We start from the raw sequence: 22369 nt of genomic DNA, 5'->3' as shown, positions 1-22369 counted from the left end.
CTCAGAAGCCGTTCCCTGCCTCCCCTCCCCCTCCACATCCTCTCTGGCTAGGAACTGAGAGCCCCTGTTGGGGGACTTTTCCGGCTGTTAGTTCTCTTCAGACAGTGGCGCGACCGCGGGACAGGTCCAGGGCTCCCTTTTCCACTGAGCAGCGCGGACTGAAGCGGGGAGTCCGCTCACCCCGATTCTCATATTTTAACTCGGAAGGCGGCTCTTGTTTAGGGGCACGCGAGCCCCGAAGGTGGCCTGAGGCAGTCTGAGGAACTCGAGAGGCATGCGGCGTAGTGCTCGGCTTCCAGGCCGGCAGAGAAGGCCTGGATGCCCACCCGCAGGTGTGGGAAGCCCAGTCCACCCGGCTGCTCCCACCCTAGTGCGTGCGGTTGCCGGCGAGACCCGAGAGGGCGGGTCCTGCTGAGGGCGGGGCCTTTACGGTCAGGTGACCGCAGGGCGGGCGGCTGCGGAGGCCGCGGTAGTCGAGGGGCGTCAGACTCGACCCAGGGTCGGCGAGGCAGGCTGGCAGTCAGGGTAGACGCGCCGCCGCCATGGGAGGCTTGAAGGACGAGCTGCTCAAGGCCATCTGGCATGCCTTCACCGCATTGGACCTGGACCACAGCGGCAAGGTCTCCAAATCCCAGCTCAAGGTGGGCTCTCCCCGCCCCCCACCCCGCAGCTGCCCCCGGGTCCCCACCCCGCCGGGACCCGGTGCACGCTCCACTGCCCCCGGTGGAAGCCGGTCCCCGTTGGTGGTGAGCGCAAGGAGGGGCGGGCAGGAATGCGGCCGGGCGGCCTGCTCCGGGCAGAGGGGCCAGAGACCAGGACTTGGNTAGGCGAGCTGGGCTCTTGTCGGTGAGGGGAGATCCAGAAAATCCCCGATACGGACAGGGCGGTGGGAAGCTCCCTTAGACTACATACCCAGATTACCGCTGCACTCTGGAAGAGGAAGGGATTTACCCAAGGTCACTGGGCAGAGCCTTCTTTGGAGCGCACGCCCCACACCAGGGCAGCCCTTGAAACGGCCAGCTGCACCCTAGGCAGTCTGGCTGTTCAGAGGAGGGAGAAGTTCCCAGAGCCTGGTCTCCTTTGGGGGCTTTGGTGGTGGGGACGCTTTCTGACTCGTGAGGAGGACCTTCCTGCCTAGGGTCCTCAGGTCAGTCACGTGTGTGTGTGCTGTGTCCCGCAGGGGCCTTAGTTCCGGGTGAGGAGCACTGATCTTTCTGGCAGGGTCTTTATTGTGACTGCCAAAGACCCCATCATTGAGAGTGTAAGGTATAAATAAAGGAATGCTTGTAAATTGAGTAACTCCAAGCAGGGAAAGTGGCACTTAGCCAGGAGAAGTTGGCAGCTTCTTGGAAGTATAAAATATAGAAACAGACAAGAGCCATTCACAGGCATTTTCTAATATCCACATTTTGGATCTGAATGTCTGGTTTTCTTATCCTCTTCTGGGAATGAATTTCTGAAGATTGCGTTTGTTTATTTTGTGCAGTACTCTTATGAGTAGTGGTTTTTAGGCCAGTAGGGTTTAGCATTTGCTTTCCTTTCCCCATCTTCCTTTTCCTCTCCTTATCATTCATAAAATCATAGTCTGGAAGGGTTCACAGAGACCATTCTCCTAATCTTTATTTTACTTTTAAATTAACACTCAGTAAAGTTGACTTTTTTGGTGTAAGGTTCTGTGAGTTTTAACATATGCATACATTTCTTTACTACCAAAATCAGTTTTTACATCAGTTCTGTCATCCCTGAAAGCTTCATGCTGCCCCACTAACCCCCAGTTGGGGTCAACCAACAGTCTGGTGTATTCTTAATTACTGGAGTTTTGTCTTTTCCATAGTGTCATGTAAATGGAGTCATTTAGTATGTAACCTTTTGATACTGCCTTCTTTTACTCAGGGTAATGCCTTAGAGACTTCATCCATGTTATTCTGTGTATTAATAATTCTTTTTTATTAAGTAATCCATTGTATGGTTGTACCCAAGTTAATTCATTCACCCTTGAACATTTGCGTTATTTCTGCTTTTTGGTGATTATGGGTAGAGCTGTGTCTTACTTTTTTTTTTAAAGTTTATTTGAGGGTGGGGACATGAGCAGGGGAGAGGCAAAGAGAAAGGATGGAGGGAGGGAAAGAAGGAGGTAATCTCAAGCAGGCTCCATGCTATTAGTGGAGAGCCCAGTGCTGGGCTCAATCCCACAAGCTGTGAGATCATGACCTGAGCCGAAACCAGGAGTCAGAAGCTTGACCTACTGAGCCACCCAGGTGCCCCTACTGTTTTTACTTTTCATTTACCTATGCTCTATATTTAAAGTGGATTTCCTATAGATAGCGTGTAGTTGGGTATTGTTTTTTTTTTTAAATCCATGCAAACAATCTGTCTTTTAATTGTTATGGTTAAACCATTTACATTTGATGTGATTATTGATATGGTTAGATTTAGGGGTACTAATTTTATTATTTGGTTTATGTTTTCCATATTTTTGTTCCACTGTTTCTCCTTTATTTTAGATTGTTTGAACATATTTTAGTATTTCATTTTAATACTGAGTTTTTGACTATTATTTCTGTAGTTTTAAAAATGATTACTCTAGAGATTATAATATATATCTAACTTTGAGTCTACTTAAAATTAATATTTTACAACTTTAAGAGGAATGTGGAAACTATATCACCATTTAGGTCCCTTTAACCTTCCTGTTTTATGTTGTGGTTGTCATATTTATTAATTTACAGACATTGAAAATCTTGTCAATGTTAAAAGTTTTTTGCTTTGAACCAAAGTCAGTGCAGAGCCTTACTTGGGGCTTGAACCCATTAACCATGAGATCATGACCTGAGCCAAAACCAAGAGTCTGATGCCATCTAGGCACCCTATTTATTTATTTTTGAGAGATTGAGGGCACATGAGTGTGTGAGCAGAGGAGGGGCAGAGAGAGGGAGACAAGATCCAAAATGAGCTGAGCTGACAGTAGAGAGCTCAGTGTGGGGCTCGAACTCATGAATCATGAGACCATGACCTGAGCTGAAGTCAGATGCTTAACTGACTAAGACACGCAGGTGCCCCTAAAGTTTTATTTATATAAGTAATCTATACACCCAGCATGGGGCTTGAACTCATGATCCTGAGACCAAGAGTCACGTGCTCCGCTGACTGAACCATTCAGGTGTCCTCATTTTTCCTCTTTTAATTGATGACAAATGAGATATTTTCTGTTACTTTTGTTGCACTCCATTAAAAAATGCCCTTATTGTTGCTGATAGAAAAAGAGGATTCTTGACTGAAAGGCTTAGCAAGAAATGTTAAATCCCAGTACATACCTTTCACCCACAAGATGTTGATACTGCAACTATGCAACTGTGTTTTGTCTGTCCCTTGTCTGCTTAACTGAGAAACTTTGGAATTGATTTAGTTCTGTCCATCTTGCCAGTGTTTCTGGAATGGAAATTATTTAAAAAAATTCTATTTAGGTCTTCCCTTTTTGTTTTGACTTTTAAGTTTGATGTTTACCGATTTATTGGCTAGGAGTAGAGTTTTTGCCTTAATTTATTCATTCATTCATTCATTACAATACATTCATTCCTATAGTAACCTTTGTGTGTTTACTCTGTGTAAGGTACCATGTTAATTTCTAACAAGATTAGAATTTTTAGGCTCTTAAGAGTTAATATCTCCTTGGAGTAAATATCATATAATTAGTTTATTAAATACAGACTAAAAATTATATATCCAAAACAAGTGTTAAAATGTATCAGTTTGTAAAACTGTATGGGCTTTCTAAAATATTTTAGACATTTGTTTTTCCGAATTGCTTTCACAATATTTGACACAGTAAATGGCTATTCATTAACTATGTAATAGGCAATTCATGTGTTAGATATTATGCCAAATGCTAAGGATGACCGTAAAGGTGGGGGAAATAAAAGCCAAATAGAAATCTTTGCCTTCAAAGAGTTTAAATTTTTGTAGGTAAATTAAGAAAATCATGAATCAGCAGAGAAGGTTGGTCCTCCCTTTCTCTCTCCCTTTCTTTTCCTTTTATTCCTTTATTGATTATATTACTCAGTTACCTTATCCTTAATGAAAAGTGTGGTTGTAGAGATAAGAAATAAGTATTATTGGATAGAGGATGTTGAGTGGATTAGAAGATAAGGGGCCACGACATTTTAGAGGAAGAGGTGATTACTTCTTACTGGTGGGATTATTTTATGAAAAAAGCTTCTTGAAGTGAACTCTGGAAGACAGGTGGGATGTGATTAGAAATGTGGGAGGGAGAGGTAAACTCATTCTATCCATTCATTCATTCAGTGGATATTTTTTTGAGTGCTCTTAGCTCCAAGGCATCCCTGTGAAGTATTGCAGCTGACAGAATTAATCTGGCATTTATGGGGTCTTCTGTACAATTAATTAATCAAAGTTTATTTAGAGAGAGAAAAAGAGAGAGTGCACATGAGCCCACCCATGAGTGGGGGAGCGACTGAAAGAGGGGGAGAGAGCCCCAGACAGTCTCTGTGCTGTCTGCACAAAGTCTGATGCTGGGCTGCACCTCGCAATTGTGAAATCATGACCTGAGCCAAAATTGAGTGGGGTGCTTAACCGACTTAGCCACCCAGGCACTCCTGTCTAATTTATTTTGATTGCAATGTAGAATATAAGTATGTGTGTGTGTGTGTATATAAGAGAGTTATTGCTGGTGATAAAGCTATAGAAATAGATTGCAGTTAATGCATGGAAGACTGAGTACCAGGCTAGTTAGGTAGGTGCCATAGAGCCTCCAAGTTTTCTGGGAGGTGATGGGCCATGATCAGCAGTACCCTTTAGGAAGTCACTTGGGCTGTAGCATGTGTACTGGGTTAGAGTGGATTGGGCATATTGGAATTAGGAAACTTGCAGTATCCCAGATGGGAGGTAATGGAGGCTGGAGATTGTGAGGATAGACAAGTGGGGATGGTGAGTGAAGGAATTTGCTGTCTACTTGTCTGGGCTCATGACTGGGTATAAAGAGAAATGAAAAGGACAGAGTCAAAAACGTTTCAGCTGTGAGTAACCAATGGGTAGTAGTTTTTAATAGAAACAGGAAAGTTATGAAAAGGAACTGTTTAGAAAAGAAACGAAAGTTAACTTTGTACACGTAGGGTTTTGTTTATTTTGTTTTATTTTTGAGGTCCTTGTTGGAGGTGATGTCCTTGGCAAGGGTGGGGCTGTCTCTACAGGATCTGATAGTTGAGGCTTGGAGAAAAGAGAGGAGTGATTACTTGATGGTCTTGGGCAATGGCTAGAGTAGGTGGTGAGAGGAAGAATCGAAGCCAAGGGACCAGAAGTGAGAGCAAGAACCACTTTGGGGCAACACTGGAGCTGAAGGAGAAGAGATTTCAAGGAATGCATGGTCTCTTTGAGAGTAGTTGTTATTATTCTATACATGTGTTTTGGAGATTGTAAAGTAATGAGATTGATTCTTCCCTGCCGTAGCTTATAACATATTTCTTCTCTAAAGAGAAGTTGTGAAACGTTTGGAGTATTGGCAATCTTTTGGGAATAGATTTATTTTTTACTTTTTTTTAAAGAGAGAGGGTGCAAGTGAGTGAGGGCAGAGAGAGAGACAGGGCTCACCTGAAGTGGGGCTAGTGCTCTCTCAATGCAGGGCTTAAGCTTACTTGATGCAGGACTCGAGCTCTCTTGAATCAGGACTGGAACTCATGAACTGTGAACTCATGAACTGTGAACTGAGCCTAACTGACTGAGCCACCCAGGTGCCCTTATTTTTTTTTACTTTTAAGGAGATTACTTTGCAGTACGGTAATCAAAGATAAATGTGTATTTGAGTCACTGCTATAATTAGTAAATATTTTCATTTAGGATCCCAAATTTACTACAAAAAAGCTTATGTTTTATACTTAATTTTTATAATTAATAGCATATTTCTAACCAAAACAAAAATTACTACCTCAAGAAATTTTGAAACTTGAAATCCAAAGAATAAATTAACAATATAAGTTATTATTTTGTTGTTGCAAACATAGACTTTCATTAAATTTATCAGTAAGATAAAAATATGGAACACAGAATTTGAAAACCATCTGTGACTTGCATAAGCTACTATAGAGGCAAGATGTTGGGATTGTTTAGTCACACTGGTGCTTTGTTGTTAAGACAACTAGGTATAAGGTCAGCGTAGGTCAGTATCTTATTGGTTTTCATTGATGTACTCCCCTAACCCCCTGTTCCCTGCACCTTCCAAAAAAAGGGGGACCATCTCTGCCTCACTTTTGTTAACCTTGATTCTTTCTCCCTCTCCTGCATTTCCTGTGCCCTTCTTGGACTTCTTCCTTAGAATCTGTGCACCCTCTGCAGGAGACATTTGTCTCTTTGGCTCCACTTGTGGCCCTTCTGGCTCCCCACCTGAGCTGCAGCTGTACAAGTCTTTACCCCACCGACAGTTGACTTGAGTACCCCTGTAGAATTCATCAGCTATATTAGTTTACTTTGCAATTGGATTGTTAGAAGGCAGCTCATTTTTAAATTGTCCTATTGATTCAGTGTTACTCTATTTTTCAGGCTGGTTACAGAGGGACTTTAAACTGAATTATTATTTTATTTTTTATTTTNACCTAAGCGAAAGTCGGACGCCTAACCGACTAAGCCACCCAGGCGCCCCTATTTTATTTTTTAAATGTTTGTTTATTTTTGAGAGAGTGAGCAGGGAATAGAGAGAGAGAGAGCAAGGGAGAGAATCCCAAGCAGGCTCCGCACTGTTAGCGCAGAGCTAATGCAGGGCTTGAACTCACGCACAATGAGATCATGACCTGAGCTGAAATCAAGAGCCAGATGCTTAACCCACTGAGCCACCCAGGTGTCCCTGAGTTATTATTATTTATTTTTTTGAAAAAAAATTTTAATGTTTATTTTGAGAGAGGGACAGAGAATGTGAGTGGAGGAGGGACAGGGAAAGAGACACACAGAATCTAAAGCAGTCTCCAGGCTCTGAGCTGTCAGCACAGAGCCCAGTGTGGGGCTTGAACCCACGAGCCCTGAGATCATGACCTGAGCTGAAGTCAGACGCTTAACCTGACTGAGCCACCCAGGCACTCCTGAATTATTATTTTAAATTAAGCTTTTCCTAATTGTGTACTGATCTACTTGTTGACTGCTGAGGTAGATATCAATAGGCTAATGGTGGGGGAAAAATCTTCAGAAACATGTTCTCACTTGCTTTTAAGCTTGTATTTATAAATAGTCTTTCCTTAGAACAAACTATAAGACTATTTTTGTTTTGAATGCAGTTTTAGTATATGCTATAACTGATGTGAGATTAAAAACTTTTGAGAGATTGGGGCGGCTGGGTGGCTCAGTTGAATGTCCAACTCTTGAGTTTGGCTCAGGTCACAATCTCACAGTTCATGAATTTGAGTCCCACATTGGGCTCTGCACACTGACAGCCTGGGGCCTGCTTGGGATTCTGTCTCCTCCTCTCTTTGCCCCTCCCCCTGCTTGCATGCATGCGCGCGCTCTCTCTCTCTCTCTCCCCATCAAAATAAATAAAAAATAAAAAAAAAAAGAAAACTACTGAGAGATTACTGGAAACTTTCCTTTATGTCTGTAGGCAGGTACTCCTAGATGCATATAGATAGCTAAGTAAATATAATTGAATTGAATGTTACAATATTCTTTCTACCCATTTTTTACCTTGGTTTGGTTTTGGTGTTTCTTTTTTTTTTTTCTTAAATATTTTTTATTTATTTCTAGGAGAGAGAGAGAGAGACAGCGTGAGCAGGGGATGGGCAGAGAGAGAGGGAGTCACAGACTGAAACAGGCTCCAGGCTCTGAGCTGGCAGTCAGCACAGAGCCCGACGCGGGGCTCGAACCCACGAACCGCGAGATCATGACCTAAGCGAAAGTCGGACGCTAAACCGACTAAGCCACCCAGGCACCCCTGGTTTTGGTGTTTCTGCCCTTCTCTGTGTGTGTGTGTGTGTGTGTGTGTGTGTGTGTATTTAAATTTTTACTTTTAATTAATTTATACATTTAATGTGGGGCTTGAACACATGACCCCGAGATCAAGAGTCACATACTCCTCTGACTGAGCCAGCCAGCTGCCCCTGTTATGTATATATTTTTAATGAGAGACATTTGTATGTGGTTTCTGTATGCTATTTATATGGCGTCTGAGCAGACATTGTTATGTTTAGGTTCTGATGTAAATTTGCAGAAGTTAATGGAAATAGGTATAGGGCATATTATTTGAGGTAGAGGCAGTAATTATTTTCTTCTCTACTTAGGTTTTAAAATGATCTTTAGATTATTTAGAATTTCAGTGGTCTTGCTGTAAAATAAATCTCCAGTGTTATGTAGACATACATGCACTTCTCACCTGAAATCATAATAGTCCTAGAAGAGAGCCCAGGCAGTTAATTTCTCCGACGTCGGCCATAGCAGCATTTTTTAAGGTATTTCCTAAAGCAAGGGGAACAAAAGCAAAAATAAACAATTGGGACTACATCAAAATAAAAGGTTTCTACATCGTGAAGGAAACAACAAAAATAAAAGGCAGCCTACTAAATGAGAGAAGATACTTGCAAATGGCATATCCGATAAAAGGTTAGTATCCAAAATATATAAAGAACTTACATAGTGCAACACCCAAAACCCCAAATAATTCAACTAAAAAGTGGGCAGAAGACATGATGAACAGACATTTCTCCAAAGAAGGCATCCAGATGGCCAACAGACACATGAAAAGATGCTCAACATCACTCATCATCAGGGAAATGCAAATCAAAACCACAATGAGATATCACCTCACACCTGTCAGAATGGCTCAAATTAAAAACACAAAGGGTGCCTGACTGGCTCAGTCAGTGGAGCATGCACTTCTTGATCTTGGGGTTGTAGATTCAAGCCCTAAATTGGGTGTAGAGATTACTTAAAAATAAAATCTTTAAGGGACGCCTGGGTGGCTCAGCCAGCTAAGAGTGTTCAGCTCTTGATTTTGGCTCAGGTCATGATCTCGTGGTTCATGAGTTTGAGTCCTGCACTGGGCTCTGTACTGACAGCTCAGAGCCTGCTTGGGATTCTCTCTCTCTCTCTCTCTCTCTCTCTCTCTCTCCCTCTCTCCTTCCCCTGTTTGTACTAGTGTGTACTCTCTTCAAAATAATAAATAAGCTTAAAAAGAAGAAAATCTTTAAAGAAACAAAAAACCCTACAAGAAACAGCAAGTGTTGGCGACGATGTAGAGAGAAAGGAACCCTCTTGCAGACTGTTGGTGGGAATGCAAACTGGTGCAGCCACTCTTGAAAACGGTATGGAAGGTTTTTTAAAAAATTAAAAATAGAATTACCATATGATCCAGTAATTCCACAACTGGGTATTTATGAAATATGAAAACACTAATTCAAAATACATAGTCACCCTCTGTTTATTGCAGCAATATTTTATAAGAGCCAAGATGTGAAGGTAACCCAAGTGTCCTTTGATAGATGAATGGATAAAAAAAGATGTGGTGTATATGTATGTATATATACATACACACACACACACACAATAGAATATTAGAAAAAAAGTGAAATCTTGGCATTTGCAACAGCATGGATGGGTCTAGAGGGCATAACGCTAAGTGAAATGTCAGAGAATGACATACCATATGATTTCCTTCATATGTGGAATTTAAGAAACAACAAATGAACAAAGAAAGAAACAAAACACTCTTACATATAGAGAAGAAACTGGTGGTTACCAGAGGAGAGGTGGGTGGAGGGGGTGGGTGAAATAAGTGAGGGGGATTAAGAGTACATGTTGGGGCGCCTGAGTGGCTCCGTCAGTTAAGCGTCCGACTTTGGCTCAGGTAATGATCTCACGGTTCGTGGGTTCAAGCCCCGCATTGGGCTCTGTGCTGACAGCTAGTTCAGAGCCTGGAGGCTGTCTTTGGATTCTGTGTCTCCCTCTCTCTCTGACCCTCCCCTGCTTGCTCTGTCTCTCTCTGACTCTGAAATATAAATAAAAAACATAAAAAAAAGTACATGTATTGGGATGAGCACTGAGTAATGTACAGAATTGTGGTATCACTATATTATACACCTGAAACTAATGTAACACTGTATATTAATTTTACTGGGATTAAAAGAACATAAATAAAAAAAAACCATATAATTCCAAGAAGATAAGATAATGAAGGCTATTATTTAAACACTTGCACATCAAAGAGAAACTTTGGAATAGTTCATATATACACATGGTATATAATTCATAAAGTTCAAAAGGGCATTTACAAAAGTGAAAAGTAAGATTTCTCCTACCCCTGGCCCACATTGTTTTCCTGCCCTGGAGGTAACCATTATTACTAGTTTATTATGTTCCTTCCAGAGATCAAAACGTACCTTAAAATTAATATACTCTTATTGTTATAGTAAGTGTTGCTTTTTTTTTTTTTTTTTAAATTTTTAATGTTTGTTTAGTTTTTAAGAGACAGAGCATGGGCTGGGGAGGGGCAGAGAGAGAGAGGGAGTCCTAGAATATGAAGCAGGCTCCAGGCTCTGAGCTGTCAGCACAGAGCCCTATGTAGGGCTTGAACTTAGGAACTGCGAGATCCTTAGCTGAAGTTGGATGCTTAACTGACTGAACCACAGGCACCCCAGTGTTGTTCTTTTAAATATAGCAAAGTGTAGTGATATTTTTTGCAACCTTTATTATAACTTTACTTTGCAATTATGGTTGCAGTGTGAATTACATGTCAGTCCTGGAAATGTCTTGAAATACGCGTATTGGCTATGCACTTTTATCCTGTTTTTAGAAACAGTATTTTGTTTTGTTTTAAATTGTGCCCTTTTGAAGTAAAAGAGGATCTAAGTGGAAAAAAATTTTGGGGAAACAACATGGGTAGTTTGGAAAAAAAAAAACCTTTTTTTAATGCTTATTTATATTTGAGAGAGAAAGTGAGAGACTGTGAGTGGGGGACGGGCAGAGAGAGAGGGAGACACAGAATCTGAAACAGGCTGCAGGATTCGAGCTGTCAGCACAGAGCCCAACGCGTGGCTTAAACTCATGAACTGTGAGATCATGACCCGAGCTGAAGTCGGACACTTAACCAACTGAGCCACCCAGGCACCCCAACAATATGGGTAATTTGAGTCTTTGTTTCTCCATGATAGATTTTTCAACTAAATATCTTTTATTTTTAAGTGAGAGTGCAAGGGAGGAGGAGGGCAGAGAGCGAGGAGGACAGAGGATCTAAAGCAGACTCTGCGCTGACAGCGGGCCCGATGCGGGGCTCAAACCCACAAGCCATGAGATCATGACCTGAGCCAATGTTGGATGCTCAACTGCCTGAGCCACCAGACATCCCTCAACAAAATCTTTTATTCTTTGCTTTCCAATTGCTTTATGTATCTTATGAATAATGTATATTCTGTTCCCATGTAGGCATTTAGCCTCAAAAATTTTTAACCTTTCTGGTTACAAAAGTAATTGAGCCTGGCCAATGTGTCAGTTGAAAATACAGTAGTCCCCACTTATCTGCAGTTTCAGATTTTATGGTTTCGGTTACCTGCAGTCATCCGTGATCTGGAAGCAGTATGTGTGTATCAAAACCATATCTATGGTTCAGTATTATCCATGATGTCAACTGGGATCAACTGGGAGTCTTGGAATATTTCTTGTGCATAAATAGGACAACTGTAAAAAGGAAGAAAGTTGTAGTAAAGGACTTTTATTGTTTGAAACACAATGTAAAAATATGGTTAATTCTTGTGAACTTGGCACGTATAATATTTTCTCCCTAATCTTTAGTGTTATGTTTCTGTTAATCTCTGTGGTAGAAGTTGTTTCTGTGGAAGAATTAAAAATCTGATTACAAAAAATGGGGCTAGGGGTTTGGAATCAGGAGTGAGCCTATAAAAGTCTTTGTAAATATTTTTTATATTTCACTAAAACAAAGCAGTAGACAGCTCTCCAAATTAAGCACATGTAAGAGACATTTAAAAATCTTAAAATGGTAATAATGGATTCTAGGTTATTTCCTTTCTTCCTTTCTCATTTGCTAATAACTTGGAAATTTTGGGTTTTTTTTTTAAACTAACATGTAAACTTCTGCTTTCCTGAAGGTAATATACAAACCGTGAGGCACTGAGTGTATGTGTATGGCCCTCCATCTTAAGAGCCAGTGTGCATTTTTAATCTTATGACTCAGAGTTCTTAACCTTCTTGATCACCATTTTGTATTTCCTTTGGGGTCTCACTATAATCTTGAGGTACATAGTACCTGGAGCCTAGAGACAGAAGAAGCTTTGGGTGACCTTTTCTCACTTAATCTGTGCCATCACAGAGTAGCTATGTTCTCATTCCCTCCCAACAGGAGGGTTATTATTATATAATCCCCTCAGTGGATAATTAGCAATTGGAACTTGAGGTCTTCCATCTTGCCTACACAGTCTTTCTTATGTGTGTCCCTGTTCCTTTCCTATAACATAAGTCTAAGGTACCCTTTGTTTCAGCTTCCTTTATCTTCCCCAGGGAATCATTTCATAAATCTGTTTTTCTGCTCTGCTTTCTGCTTTATTTCCTTCATCTCACTGTACCTTCAGGTTCCTTTTTTTTTTTAATTTAAACTGTGTGTCTGCTTGAAACTTCAGTTCTCAGAATTAATTGTGGAAAGGTATTTAGGAGTCAATCTGCATATAGTTGAATTTTATATATAATGAGATCTTGTGATTAGGGAGACATTTCTACAATTTTGGAAAAACTAATTTTTTCATCTTAGGATTCTTCTGTGTCTTCTATACCTTTTGATTCTTTAGGAATAGTTAGCTTTGTTTAGTAATCAATAATGTTTGATTTGGATCAGGAGAGTGGTGTATGTGAACATGATGTAGTAGCCAGAAGAAGTGGTACTAGTTAGGATAAAAGTTGTTCCAGTTGTTGAAGTGTTGAAGGTATTCTACTTCATTGCATAAGCAGCTCTGGGAGGACGGAACATTATCTGCTTTGCCAGATGGATGTGGGGTTACATTTTAGATGTTTTTGTTCTTGGACAGAATAGTTGGTTAACATATATTTGTTGGCTGACTCTGTTAGAACCGGTAGTTTAGAACTGATCCTGTAATGTGGAGAAATTACTGAAATTTTTGGGTAGATCTGAAAATGGTAGAGTTTTGAGATTATTCTGATGATGTAGGTGTGGTAATTAGAAGTGAGAGGCTAAAGATGGGGAGACCATTTGGGGAGCTTTGGTGAAAGTTGATGAGTAAGTAGATGAGTACCAGACTGGGATGTTGGCAGTAGGAATCAAAACAGATATGCTCCTTACCCTTATGAGCTTTTAGTCTTATGAATGATACAGACCAGCAAACTGGTAATTCAAATATAGTGAGATAAAGTACACATTTCACCTAATCCTTGTGGAATCTATTCATGACATTGACCTATAATCAATTATTTCATTGGTGGTTACAAGATAGTGATTTTTAAGATAATTCTATAATTTATGTCTATTAATTGTCATTCCTACATAAAGACAAGTGTTAAGTTTCCAATTTTGTTTAAGCTTTCACCAAAAAAAAAAAAATAATAAAAAATAAAAATGCTGGAAGCACAGAAGAAGGGAATCTACCTAGTCTCTGGTGAGGATTGCAGGAGTTAAGGCCAGAGAATGCTTCTAGAGGAAGAGATATTTGTCACTGACCTTAAGGGATGTGTCAGACTGGTCCATGAGAACATCTGTGATGAAAGATTTGGAAAAGCAATCCCTTGGAAATATAGGAGAAAGTGTCAAGAAAGAGCACTAGTTGGGGAGTCAAGAAACCTGTCTGTGCTCCGATGCTTGTGTGGCCATGGGAAGTCACTTCTTGGTGGGTTTGTTTTCTCATTTGTAAAATGTGGAGTACCAGATGAGATCTTTGAAGGTTAGCCTTCTAATTTAACTATGTTAGCTTGATGTGTTTACCACAGTCATATCCTGTTGAGTGTTTGCTTTGCAGCATTTTTTGTTGGGGTCTCAGAGGGGAGAATGGGACCTGCTACTGGGGGCATAGAGCCCCTGTTTCACCAGCATTACATTCTCTGGTTAGCCTTAAGCCGGTAGGGCACCTAAGTGGAGAAAGGAGTTGGCATTGGGGGTGCTGAATTAGATTTAGCAATAGGATAAACTGTAAGTAAAAGAGGTACAAGAAGAGGAGAGTCTATAATTTTGTTGTTCAAGGAATGGTAGTGCCAAAGTCAGAATCAGGGTGGGATTCTCCCCTGTTTTGGGGAGAAAGATTATGAATTCTCCTTTGGATTTTTTGGATGTGAGGCAGATGTAGTATTAGTTAGGGGTATAAATCAAAGTTCAGTTGAGAAGGCAAAACCAGAAGGAGATTTGAGAGTTATTAGAATAGAGGTGACTTCGTGTTGTCAGAATAAAAGCACTTTTCAAGAGGGAAGTAAGGAGAAAGAACAACTCAGGACTGAAAATTGAGCTTTGGGAAATGCCTAAATTGGAAGAAGGAGGGGTGAGGGAGGTGATCCCATAAGGGCACCGTTGTAGGGGAAGGAGAAGAACCAAGATAAGTCTGAGAGGAGGGGGATGATCCAGATTGCCAAGTGCCAGAGACTTGGGAGAGTGACTTGTTCAGAAAGTATCTGTCCCATGTTAGGTTCTCCAGGAAGCAGATGCTGAGACAGAGTTGGGAGTGCTAACGGTTTATTGGGGAGAAACACCAATGGGAAAAATGAAAGAGGAAGCAAGAATGGGGAAAGGAACTGTCAAACAGAGATATTGACGTGACAAAACTGGGAGCAAATGATGCCACCATCTTGCTCAGTCTGTTGGCTGAGGGGGACCCTAAAGGTACTAATCGCTGGAGGCTCTCAGCTAATCACAGTCCTTGTAGCTGGGCAGCAGTTCCTTTCTTGAGGGATCTGAGTGGTACATCTCTTTGTCTGCCAGAGAATCCTTTTGAAAAAGCAATTTCATGAGATTGGTAGGGATGGAAGCCATATTATGGAGACCATAAAGAGACAAAATGGTTAGAAGAGAGGGCAGCAAAGTTAAACCTCTGATTTGTGATCTTTGTCATTACCTTGGATGTACATTAAGACTTGAGATTCTCTTTTGGAGAAGAGTGTCGTATATTGAACTCTTATACTAATGTTTCTCTCTTCTGTTATAGAGTTCTCTCTTACACTTATTAATTCTTATTGAGTCGTTTCCTCAAAAATACTCAAATTTTGAGGAACTGGATTGCTTTACTAGATAGACCTCAGTCAGATGAGTTATGCCTGCTCGTTCTGGTGGTGTTAATAACTAACAGAGGCATCGTTCTTTACTCTAAAAGTGATCTGAATTAGAGATTACAATTAAACAAAAAATCTTTCTGGTGGAATATAGTTGTAGTATAGTGAAATAAATTCAAAGACCCAGATCTAGGTAAAGATGATGGTGGAGGAAACTAAAAAACAAAAACAAAAACAAACAAAAAAAGAAAATTCTTAAATGGGGCTCATTTAGCAAACATTTGTTGAACAGGTACTCTCTCATCAGGCATTTTATTAGGTTTTGATATTGCATAGATGGATAAAAGACAGACCTTCCCTTTATGGAACTTACAGAGTGGTAGAACAGAAGACAGACACTTATTGGAGTTAAATCTTCAAAATTTTTTTTCTTCTTCAGTTTATTTATGTTGAGAGAGAAAGCACAAGTAGGGGAGAGGCAGAGAGAGAGAGAGAGAGAAAGAGAGAGAGAGAGAGAATCCCAAGTAGGCTGAGCCCGATGTGGGGCTTGCTTGATTCCATGACTGTGAGATCATAACCTGAGCTGAAATCAAGAGTCAGACGCTTAATTGACTGAGCCACTCAGGTGCCCCATTATAAGTGGTTGTTATTCTTAAAGACATATGTTTATGCTGTAGTCCAGTGGGAGGCTGGAATCTAAGGAAGGTGTCCCAGACTGGGAGACTTTGTTGCCCATTAAATGGCTTCTTCGAGAGGGATAGCAAAGGATAGTTCTTTATGAACGACTGAACTGAGTTAATCAACTCTGTAGTCCTACAATGATCTGTCTCTTCATATTTTGTAATTTTATTAGTATTCTCTAGCTGGAACCCCTAGACATATTTCATTTAAAAATTTTCCATAAAATTTCACTTTTTCTGATTATAAAGATAATACATAGAATATTCAGGCAACACACTGAAGTATAGAGGCAAAGGTAAAATACCCAAAATTCCATGTCCAAAGGCAGATGCAATTAACTTTTCAGTGAATATCTTTCTAACATCTCTGTCTCCACCCCCCTTTGCCTCCCCCTTCCTTGCTTTGTACACATACACACATGCATGCACATACATGCATATACACATACATATACATCCTTTTGTATATATGGGACTATATTTCATATGCTTTTGTAACCTAGTTTCTTGAACAAGTGTTAGGGTGACCTTTCTTTTCCCCTCTCTCTCTCTCTCTCTCTCTCTCTCTCTCTTAGTTTGAGAGGGAGAGGGAGGAGCACCTAGAGAAGGAGAGAAAATCCCTTGTGCTGTCAGTGTGGATCCTGATGCGGGGCAGGGCTCAATCTCATGAAATGTGGGATTATGACTTGAGCCCAAATCAAGAGTTGGAGACTTAACTGACAGAGCCATCTTGGACACCCCAGGATAATGTTTCCATTATCACCTCACATAGATAGAGACAACCATTCTAATAATGGCTGTGACCTATTTCACTGTTTTGATGCATCATGTTTTATTTAACCACTTTCCTGTTCATAGATATTTGAGATGTTTAGATGCTTTCAGCCAGGGATGCTACTAAACATCCCGCAATGCATAGGACACACCTCCCCCTGCTCCCTGACAAAGAATTATCTGGTCCAAAATGTCAGTCGTGATGGAGAAAACCTTCTCTGTTCCTTCTCCAGTGTTGACTGTGGCATTCCTTACTCCCTTATTTCTGTTTAAATACCAGGTATTGTTGGGGCACCTGGGTGACTCAGTTGGTTTAGCATCTGACTTCGGCTCAGATTATATCTTATGGTTTGTGAGTTCGAGCCTCATATCAGGCTCTGTGCTGACAGCTCGGAGCCTGGAGCCTGCTTCAGATTCTGTGTTTCCCTCTCTCTCTCTCCCCCTCCCCTGCTTGCACTCTGTCTGTCTGCCTGTCTCTCTCTCTCAAAAATAAAACCGTAAATATCAGGTATTGTTCCTCAGGCAACAGGTAATAGCTCTCTTAATTTGCATTGTTTTGATTACCAGTGAGGTTAAGCATCTTTTCCTATATTTATTAGCCATTAGTTTCTTTTGTGAATATTCCATACACGTCCAATATCCATTTTTAATAGGTTTTCATCTTTTACTTAATTTCTTTTTTTTTTTAANCACAGGGCTCGAACCTACGAACTGCGAGATCATGACCTAAGCGAAAGTCGGACGCTTAACCGACTAAGCCACCCAGGCGCCCCAATCTTTTACGTAATTTCTAAGTAATTTGAATTTTGGAGCTATTATCCTTTTTTGGTTTTTTGTGGTCTCTCTCTTTTTTAATGTTTGTTTATTTTTTTTTATTTTGAGAGAGAGAGAAGAAGAGCAGAGGAGGAGCAGAGAAAGACGGAGAAAATCCCAAGCAGGGCAGAGCCCGATAAAGGGCTTGATCTCATGAGCTGTGAGATCATGACCTGAGCTGAAATCAAGAGTTGGCCACTTAGCCAGCTGAGCTACTCAGGCACCCCTATGGTGTTTCTTTTTAAAGGGAAATTGAAACACTTTTTATGTGGTCAAATTTACTGATACTGTCAGTTTGATTTCTGAAGAGGAATAAGTTAATGAAGTATCTGAACTAACTTATTAAAGGTGATTCATTTAGAATGCAGTCCAGTAGCATTTACCATAGGTAGTTTAGTGGCATATAGTCTATGGACAGCATCACAACAGGTGGTTTTGAGTTAGATATGCTGCCATAATCTGTTCACAAGTGTTATGCTCTTACGAATAGTCTCTGAAGGTTGTGGATATAACTATTAGGCAAGGTTGCCTCCCTCACTGAGCTACAGTCAGGTATTTGAGATACTGCTAGCATGTGAAATCATTCATCTAAATGCTGAATAGGAGTTCAGTGGACAGGAGGGCCAGTAAAGGTTTCCTAGAGTTTGTGGAGAATGGCCTAGTAACTAGACAGAAGGGAATGTTCTAGCATGCCATACTATGGGGATAGGCAGATAGATTGGGGTTCTCATCCTTGTTTTATTACTAATCAGTGTTTGACTTAGGCTAAGCCTCAAGCCTTGGTGTTCTTATCTGTGAAATAAGGAGATAGGAGTAGGATATTTACTAAGATTGTTGTCATTATTAAAATAATATAGTTTTACTGTTGAAAGAGTATTTTTAGAAAGAATGTGTTCAGTATTTATTGAAATTTATTTCAATTTATTGAAAGCCTTCTGACTTTTGGATAGCATGTTAGGTGCTGTGGGAATGCAAGGATAGGTAAAGACATGGGCCTTTCTTTCAGAGATTTACCATCTTATGGGAGAGCAAAATCATGTGTGGTAGTGTAAGATAAGAAATACAGAGTGCTTGGGAAATGCAAAGTGAAGAAAGATCATCTTGATTTTGGGTGGTGGAGGCTTCTGAAAAGAATGTTAGGTAGAAATGGAGGTGTAGGGGTGGTTGGAGCAAAGATCTTGAGGGAGTGGGGGTGGTACAGGGTTTGGGTGAAGTACAGTGAGTTAACTTGTTTGGTGGGATTAGTACGGTTGGTACATAGCAGTAGGAAAAAACACTAGAAAGATAGAGAGGGCCTGACTTGTCCAGGGACTTAAATACAGGGCCGAGGTACTTATTTGGGTTTTGCTTCTGTAGGCTTTTGATGAATTTTAGATGAAGGGATAATGTGATAGATGACTTACTTTTAAATTAATTTGATAAAAGTGTCTAGGATGGTGATTACATTTAGGGACTGAGTCAACACTGACTTTGAGATTTCTGAGGCTGAATACAATGAAGATAATTTAAGAGAAAGCAAGCAAGACTTAAACAGTGATAAGCAGGATGAAAGGATATTGTCAGGAAAGGGAAAATGACTCTATGTGGTAAGGGGCAGGACCTCTATTAAGACAATGCTCTTAAGGCAGGGCATAACACCGGTAGGAAGTTGGTCATTTTGGTTCATTGTTAGGAAGAGTTTTCTGGTAATTCACTATTAGCATGAAATTTTATAAATCAGACAGGAATTTTCATGTTTTAAAAAAAGATTGGTTATTATAAGTTATAATTCTATGATTGTGTTGGTTCAGATAAGCTTGTTGGAATGGAGATCCCCGCCCCCCTTTTCAGTGTTGAAGTTTGCCCATTACGCACATCCTGTAAAGGGAAACTATGTGACTTGTGTATGGTGGGGGGAGCACATTTCAGGGAACCTTTATAATCTCTACATCTTTGGGAGGGAGGAGGGTAAACATTATGTACTCAATGGGTGTTAAAATACTGTTTAGTCGTTAATCATCCTTGATTTCATTTTCATGATAGTTGGAGCCAAGTACTTAAAAAGGGTAAATAGCAAACCACTGAACAGGAACAGACCAACCAACAGGGCTCATGCAGTTAATTAGTCATCTCTTGTCAGCAAAGACCCTGCAGAGCCAGTAGTAGATAGCTATGAAAGAACTGGCAAGATGGGTTTTTGGCATGGACATGGATCTTTTATTGTAGTGACAATAGTTTATTCTTCAAATCTGGGGAATGAGAGCAAAGTTGCTTAGCAATCGTGGGCGCTAAAAGAACGGCACTTGGAGGAGCAGGCATTTGAAGTGGGATAAATTCAGCTTTTTTGAGAAACTTGCAGACACTGATTAGAGTGATTCAGGGACAGTCCTTATACAAATCGAGAACTTGCAGCCCTGTTTCCTCCTGATTGCTTTTGTTCTGATCTGCTTTCCAGCTTCCTCATCTGCAGAGGGGGCTAGTCCCTCTTGGAACTGGTTCCCCCAAAGGTGGATGCTAGGAGATGGGGGCTCCCTGAGAGAGAATGGTCTCCGAGTTCTAGGCCTATATTCTTCACCACTGGATTTAACTCTGCTCCACAAAGTAGTGCCAGCCATCTTGTTGGCTCCTGGAGAGCTGCCTAGGTAGGGCTGGGGAAGTACCAGTCAGTCCATCACTGCACCTTAGCTACAATTGTGTGTACAGCCACACGGTCATAGGGCTCTCTTTTTTTACAGAAAGAGAGGGAAAGTGGCAAGTGAGAAAAGGGCATCAGAGCAGGAGGCTTAGGTTCTAGTCCCAATTTCACTGCACATGTGATTTGGGCACATCTGGTAATTTCTGACTCCTCCTCTTCATCAGTAAAATAGCAATACCTACTTTCTCAAGGGGCGAGACTAAAACCAGCTGACGGATAAGATGAGTCTACTTTAAAGAGCATAATAAACTGTATAAACCTATGGAGTGTTTACTTCTTGTTAGTAATTTATATTCTGGCCTTCAAGATTCTGGTTTCTTTGGGGTGCCCAGGTGTCTCAGTTGGTTAAGTGTCTGACTCATGGTTTCATAGTTCATGAGATTGAGCCCCATGTTGAGCTCTGTGCTGACATTATGGAGCCTGCTTGGAATTCTCTCTCTCCTATCTCTGCCCCTACTTTCTCTCTCTCTCTCAAAATAAATAAATAAGCATTGAAAAAGTTCATTTAAAAAAAAAAGATTCTGATTTCTTTATATGTTTTATTTTTTGTTTAAAAGAAACTTGAGATACTGTCTAGGCTTTTAAAAAATTGNAAGCAGGCTCCAGGCTCTGAGCTAGCTGTCAGCACAGAGCCCGACACTGGGCTCGAACTCATGAACTGTGAGATCATGACCTGAGCCGAAGTCGAACGCTTAACCGACTGAGTCACCCAGGCGCCCCTAAAATTTTTTTTTAAAGTTTAAAGATAGCCTATAATTATTTCTCTTTCAGTAACAAAACCTTTTCATTTATCTATTATGTAGTTCGTTATTTTGCTTGAAGACGACTTCCCTATTCTAGGCCATATTAACAGTGAAAAAAGCTGAATTTCTGATAAAATTGTAGTTCTTTTTGCTAAATTCATAAAATGAATTTGGTTGACAGTTAAGGATTAGGCTTAAAAATTCTTTTTGTTAGAAGCAAGTTTAACACCTTATTCTGCAGTGAGGTTACTGAGACTGAGCAAATAAACAGCGAAACATTAAACCATTATAAAACAGCAAGTGGCAAACCACTGAACAGGAACACAGTGCACCAGCAGGCCTGTGCTTAGGTCTCCTCTAGGGGCCTTGTTACTCTTAAGTCCTGTCTCCCTCACAATTGTTTAAATAAAGATAAAGGCCGTTAAGAAAATTGTCATTGAATTCAGCTATCCCTTTATTTCATGAAAATGCTGTTTAATTGTCCAAGGCTGAAGTCTAGATTTCAAAACTAAATCTTTAGTGGGATCACTGATTTGAACCAAGCCCTTACACTTACAAGGAACATTGTTGACTTTAGAGAACTAAAACCATGATGTTCCTTATTACTAGAGAGTGTTGGACCAGGTATTACAAAACCTGAGATCTAGTCTCAGTTCTGTTAAATAACCCTATTTAAAAAAAATAACACATTTTATCTCTTTGAGCCAGTACTTACCACCTAGCAGATGAGAAGGATGACAATATGGCGTCCAAAGACCCACCTAGCAGATGAGAAGGATGACAATATGACGTCCAAAGACCCTGTTTAGTTGGAAGATCTGTGAAACTCAAAAGTAGAGCAAAGGAGTTGTGGGAGACATTGGTGTCTTTTTTTTTTTTTTTTTGGTCCCCTGAAGAGTTTGCATTAATGATCGACTTTTCTCATGTTATTCCCCTATCTGAAAGCCTTCAAATTGCTCTTTCCTATCCTAAAAGCTCTCTTTGTTTTAAGGCCTAGATTACATTTCACATCCTCTGTGAAGTCACTTGAGCACACATTGTTTTTCCTTTCTGAACTCATTTATTGACCTTCTCACTCATCTGTTAATCATGCTACATTGCTGTGGAATTTGTCTTCCTTTTATACGTAATTTCTGGAGAGCAGGTTAATGTAGAAGAAAAAAATATAGACTTCAAAGATAAATAGATTTAGCTGTATGATCTTAGGTCAGCCACTTTTAAAAAATACATGTGTAATTTTTAAGTAGGTAGAACACTTTTGACTAGGTAAAAATTTTTTTCAAACCTAAAAAAAAGAGAGGCACAGTGAAAAGTCTTCTACCCCTGGTCTACTATCAAGCTAGTCTTTCCCCTACTGTTATTAGTTTCTTATATATCCTTTTAGAGTTTATTTTTTCTTTCTTTTACATAAAAGATGGTAAACTATATGTAGTCTTATGTATATTGCTTTTTTCACTAAATGTATTTTGGATACCTTTTCATACTGGACT

The 22369-nt window shown here is 40.3% G+C and overlaps 1 protein-coding gene across 1 annotated transcript in view; it reads left to right on the top strand.

Moving 5' to 3' along the window:
* Window positions 1–447: 447 nt before the first annotated feature.
* SWAP70 (switching B cell complex subunit SWAP70) overlaps window positions 448–22369 on the top strand; it is a 74310-nt gene continuing 52388 nt past the window's right edge. The window contains exon 1 of the mRNA XM_077769131.1: window positions 448–641. Within this exon, the coding sequence (XP_077625257.1) occupies window positions 543–641 (99 nt within the window). The 5' untranslated portion in view covers window positions 448–542. The remainder of the gene's footprint in view (window positions 642–22369) is intronic.

The sequence above is a fragment of the Crocuta crocuta genome, unplaced genomic scaffold (genome assembly GCF_008692635.1).
Source record: "Crocuta crocuta isolate KB4526 unplaced genomic scaffold, BGI_CrCroc_1.0 scaffold255, whole genome shotgun sequence".
In the NCBI taxonomy this organism is placed as follows: domain Eukaryota; kingdom Metazoa; phylum Chordata; class Mammalia; order Carnivora; family Hyaenidae; genus Crocuta; species Crocuta crocuta.
Note: the sequence above shows the minus strand (reverse complement) of the source record. Positions and strands in the feature narration are given on the sequence as shown.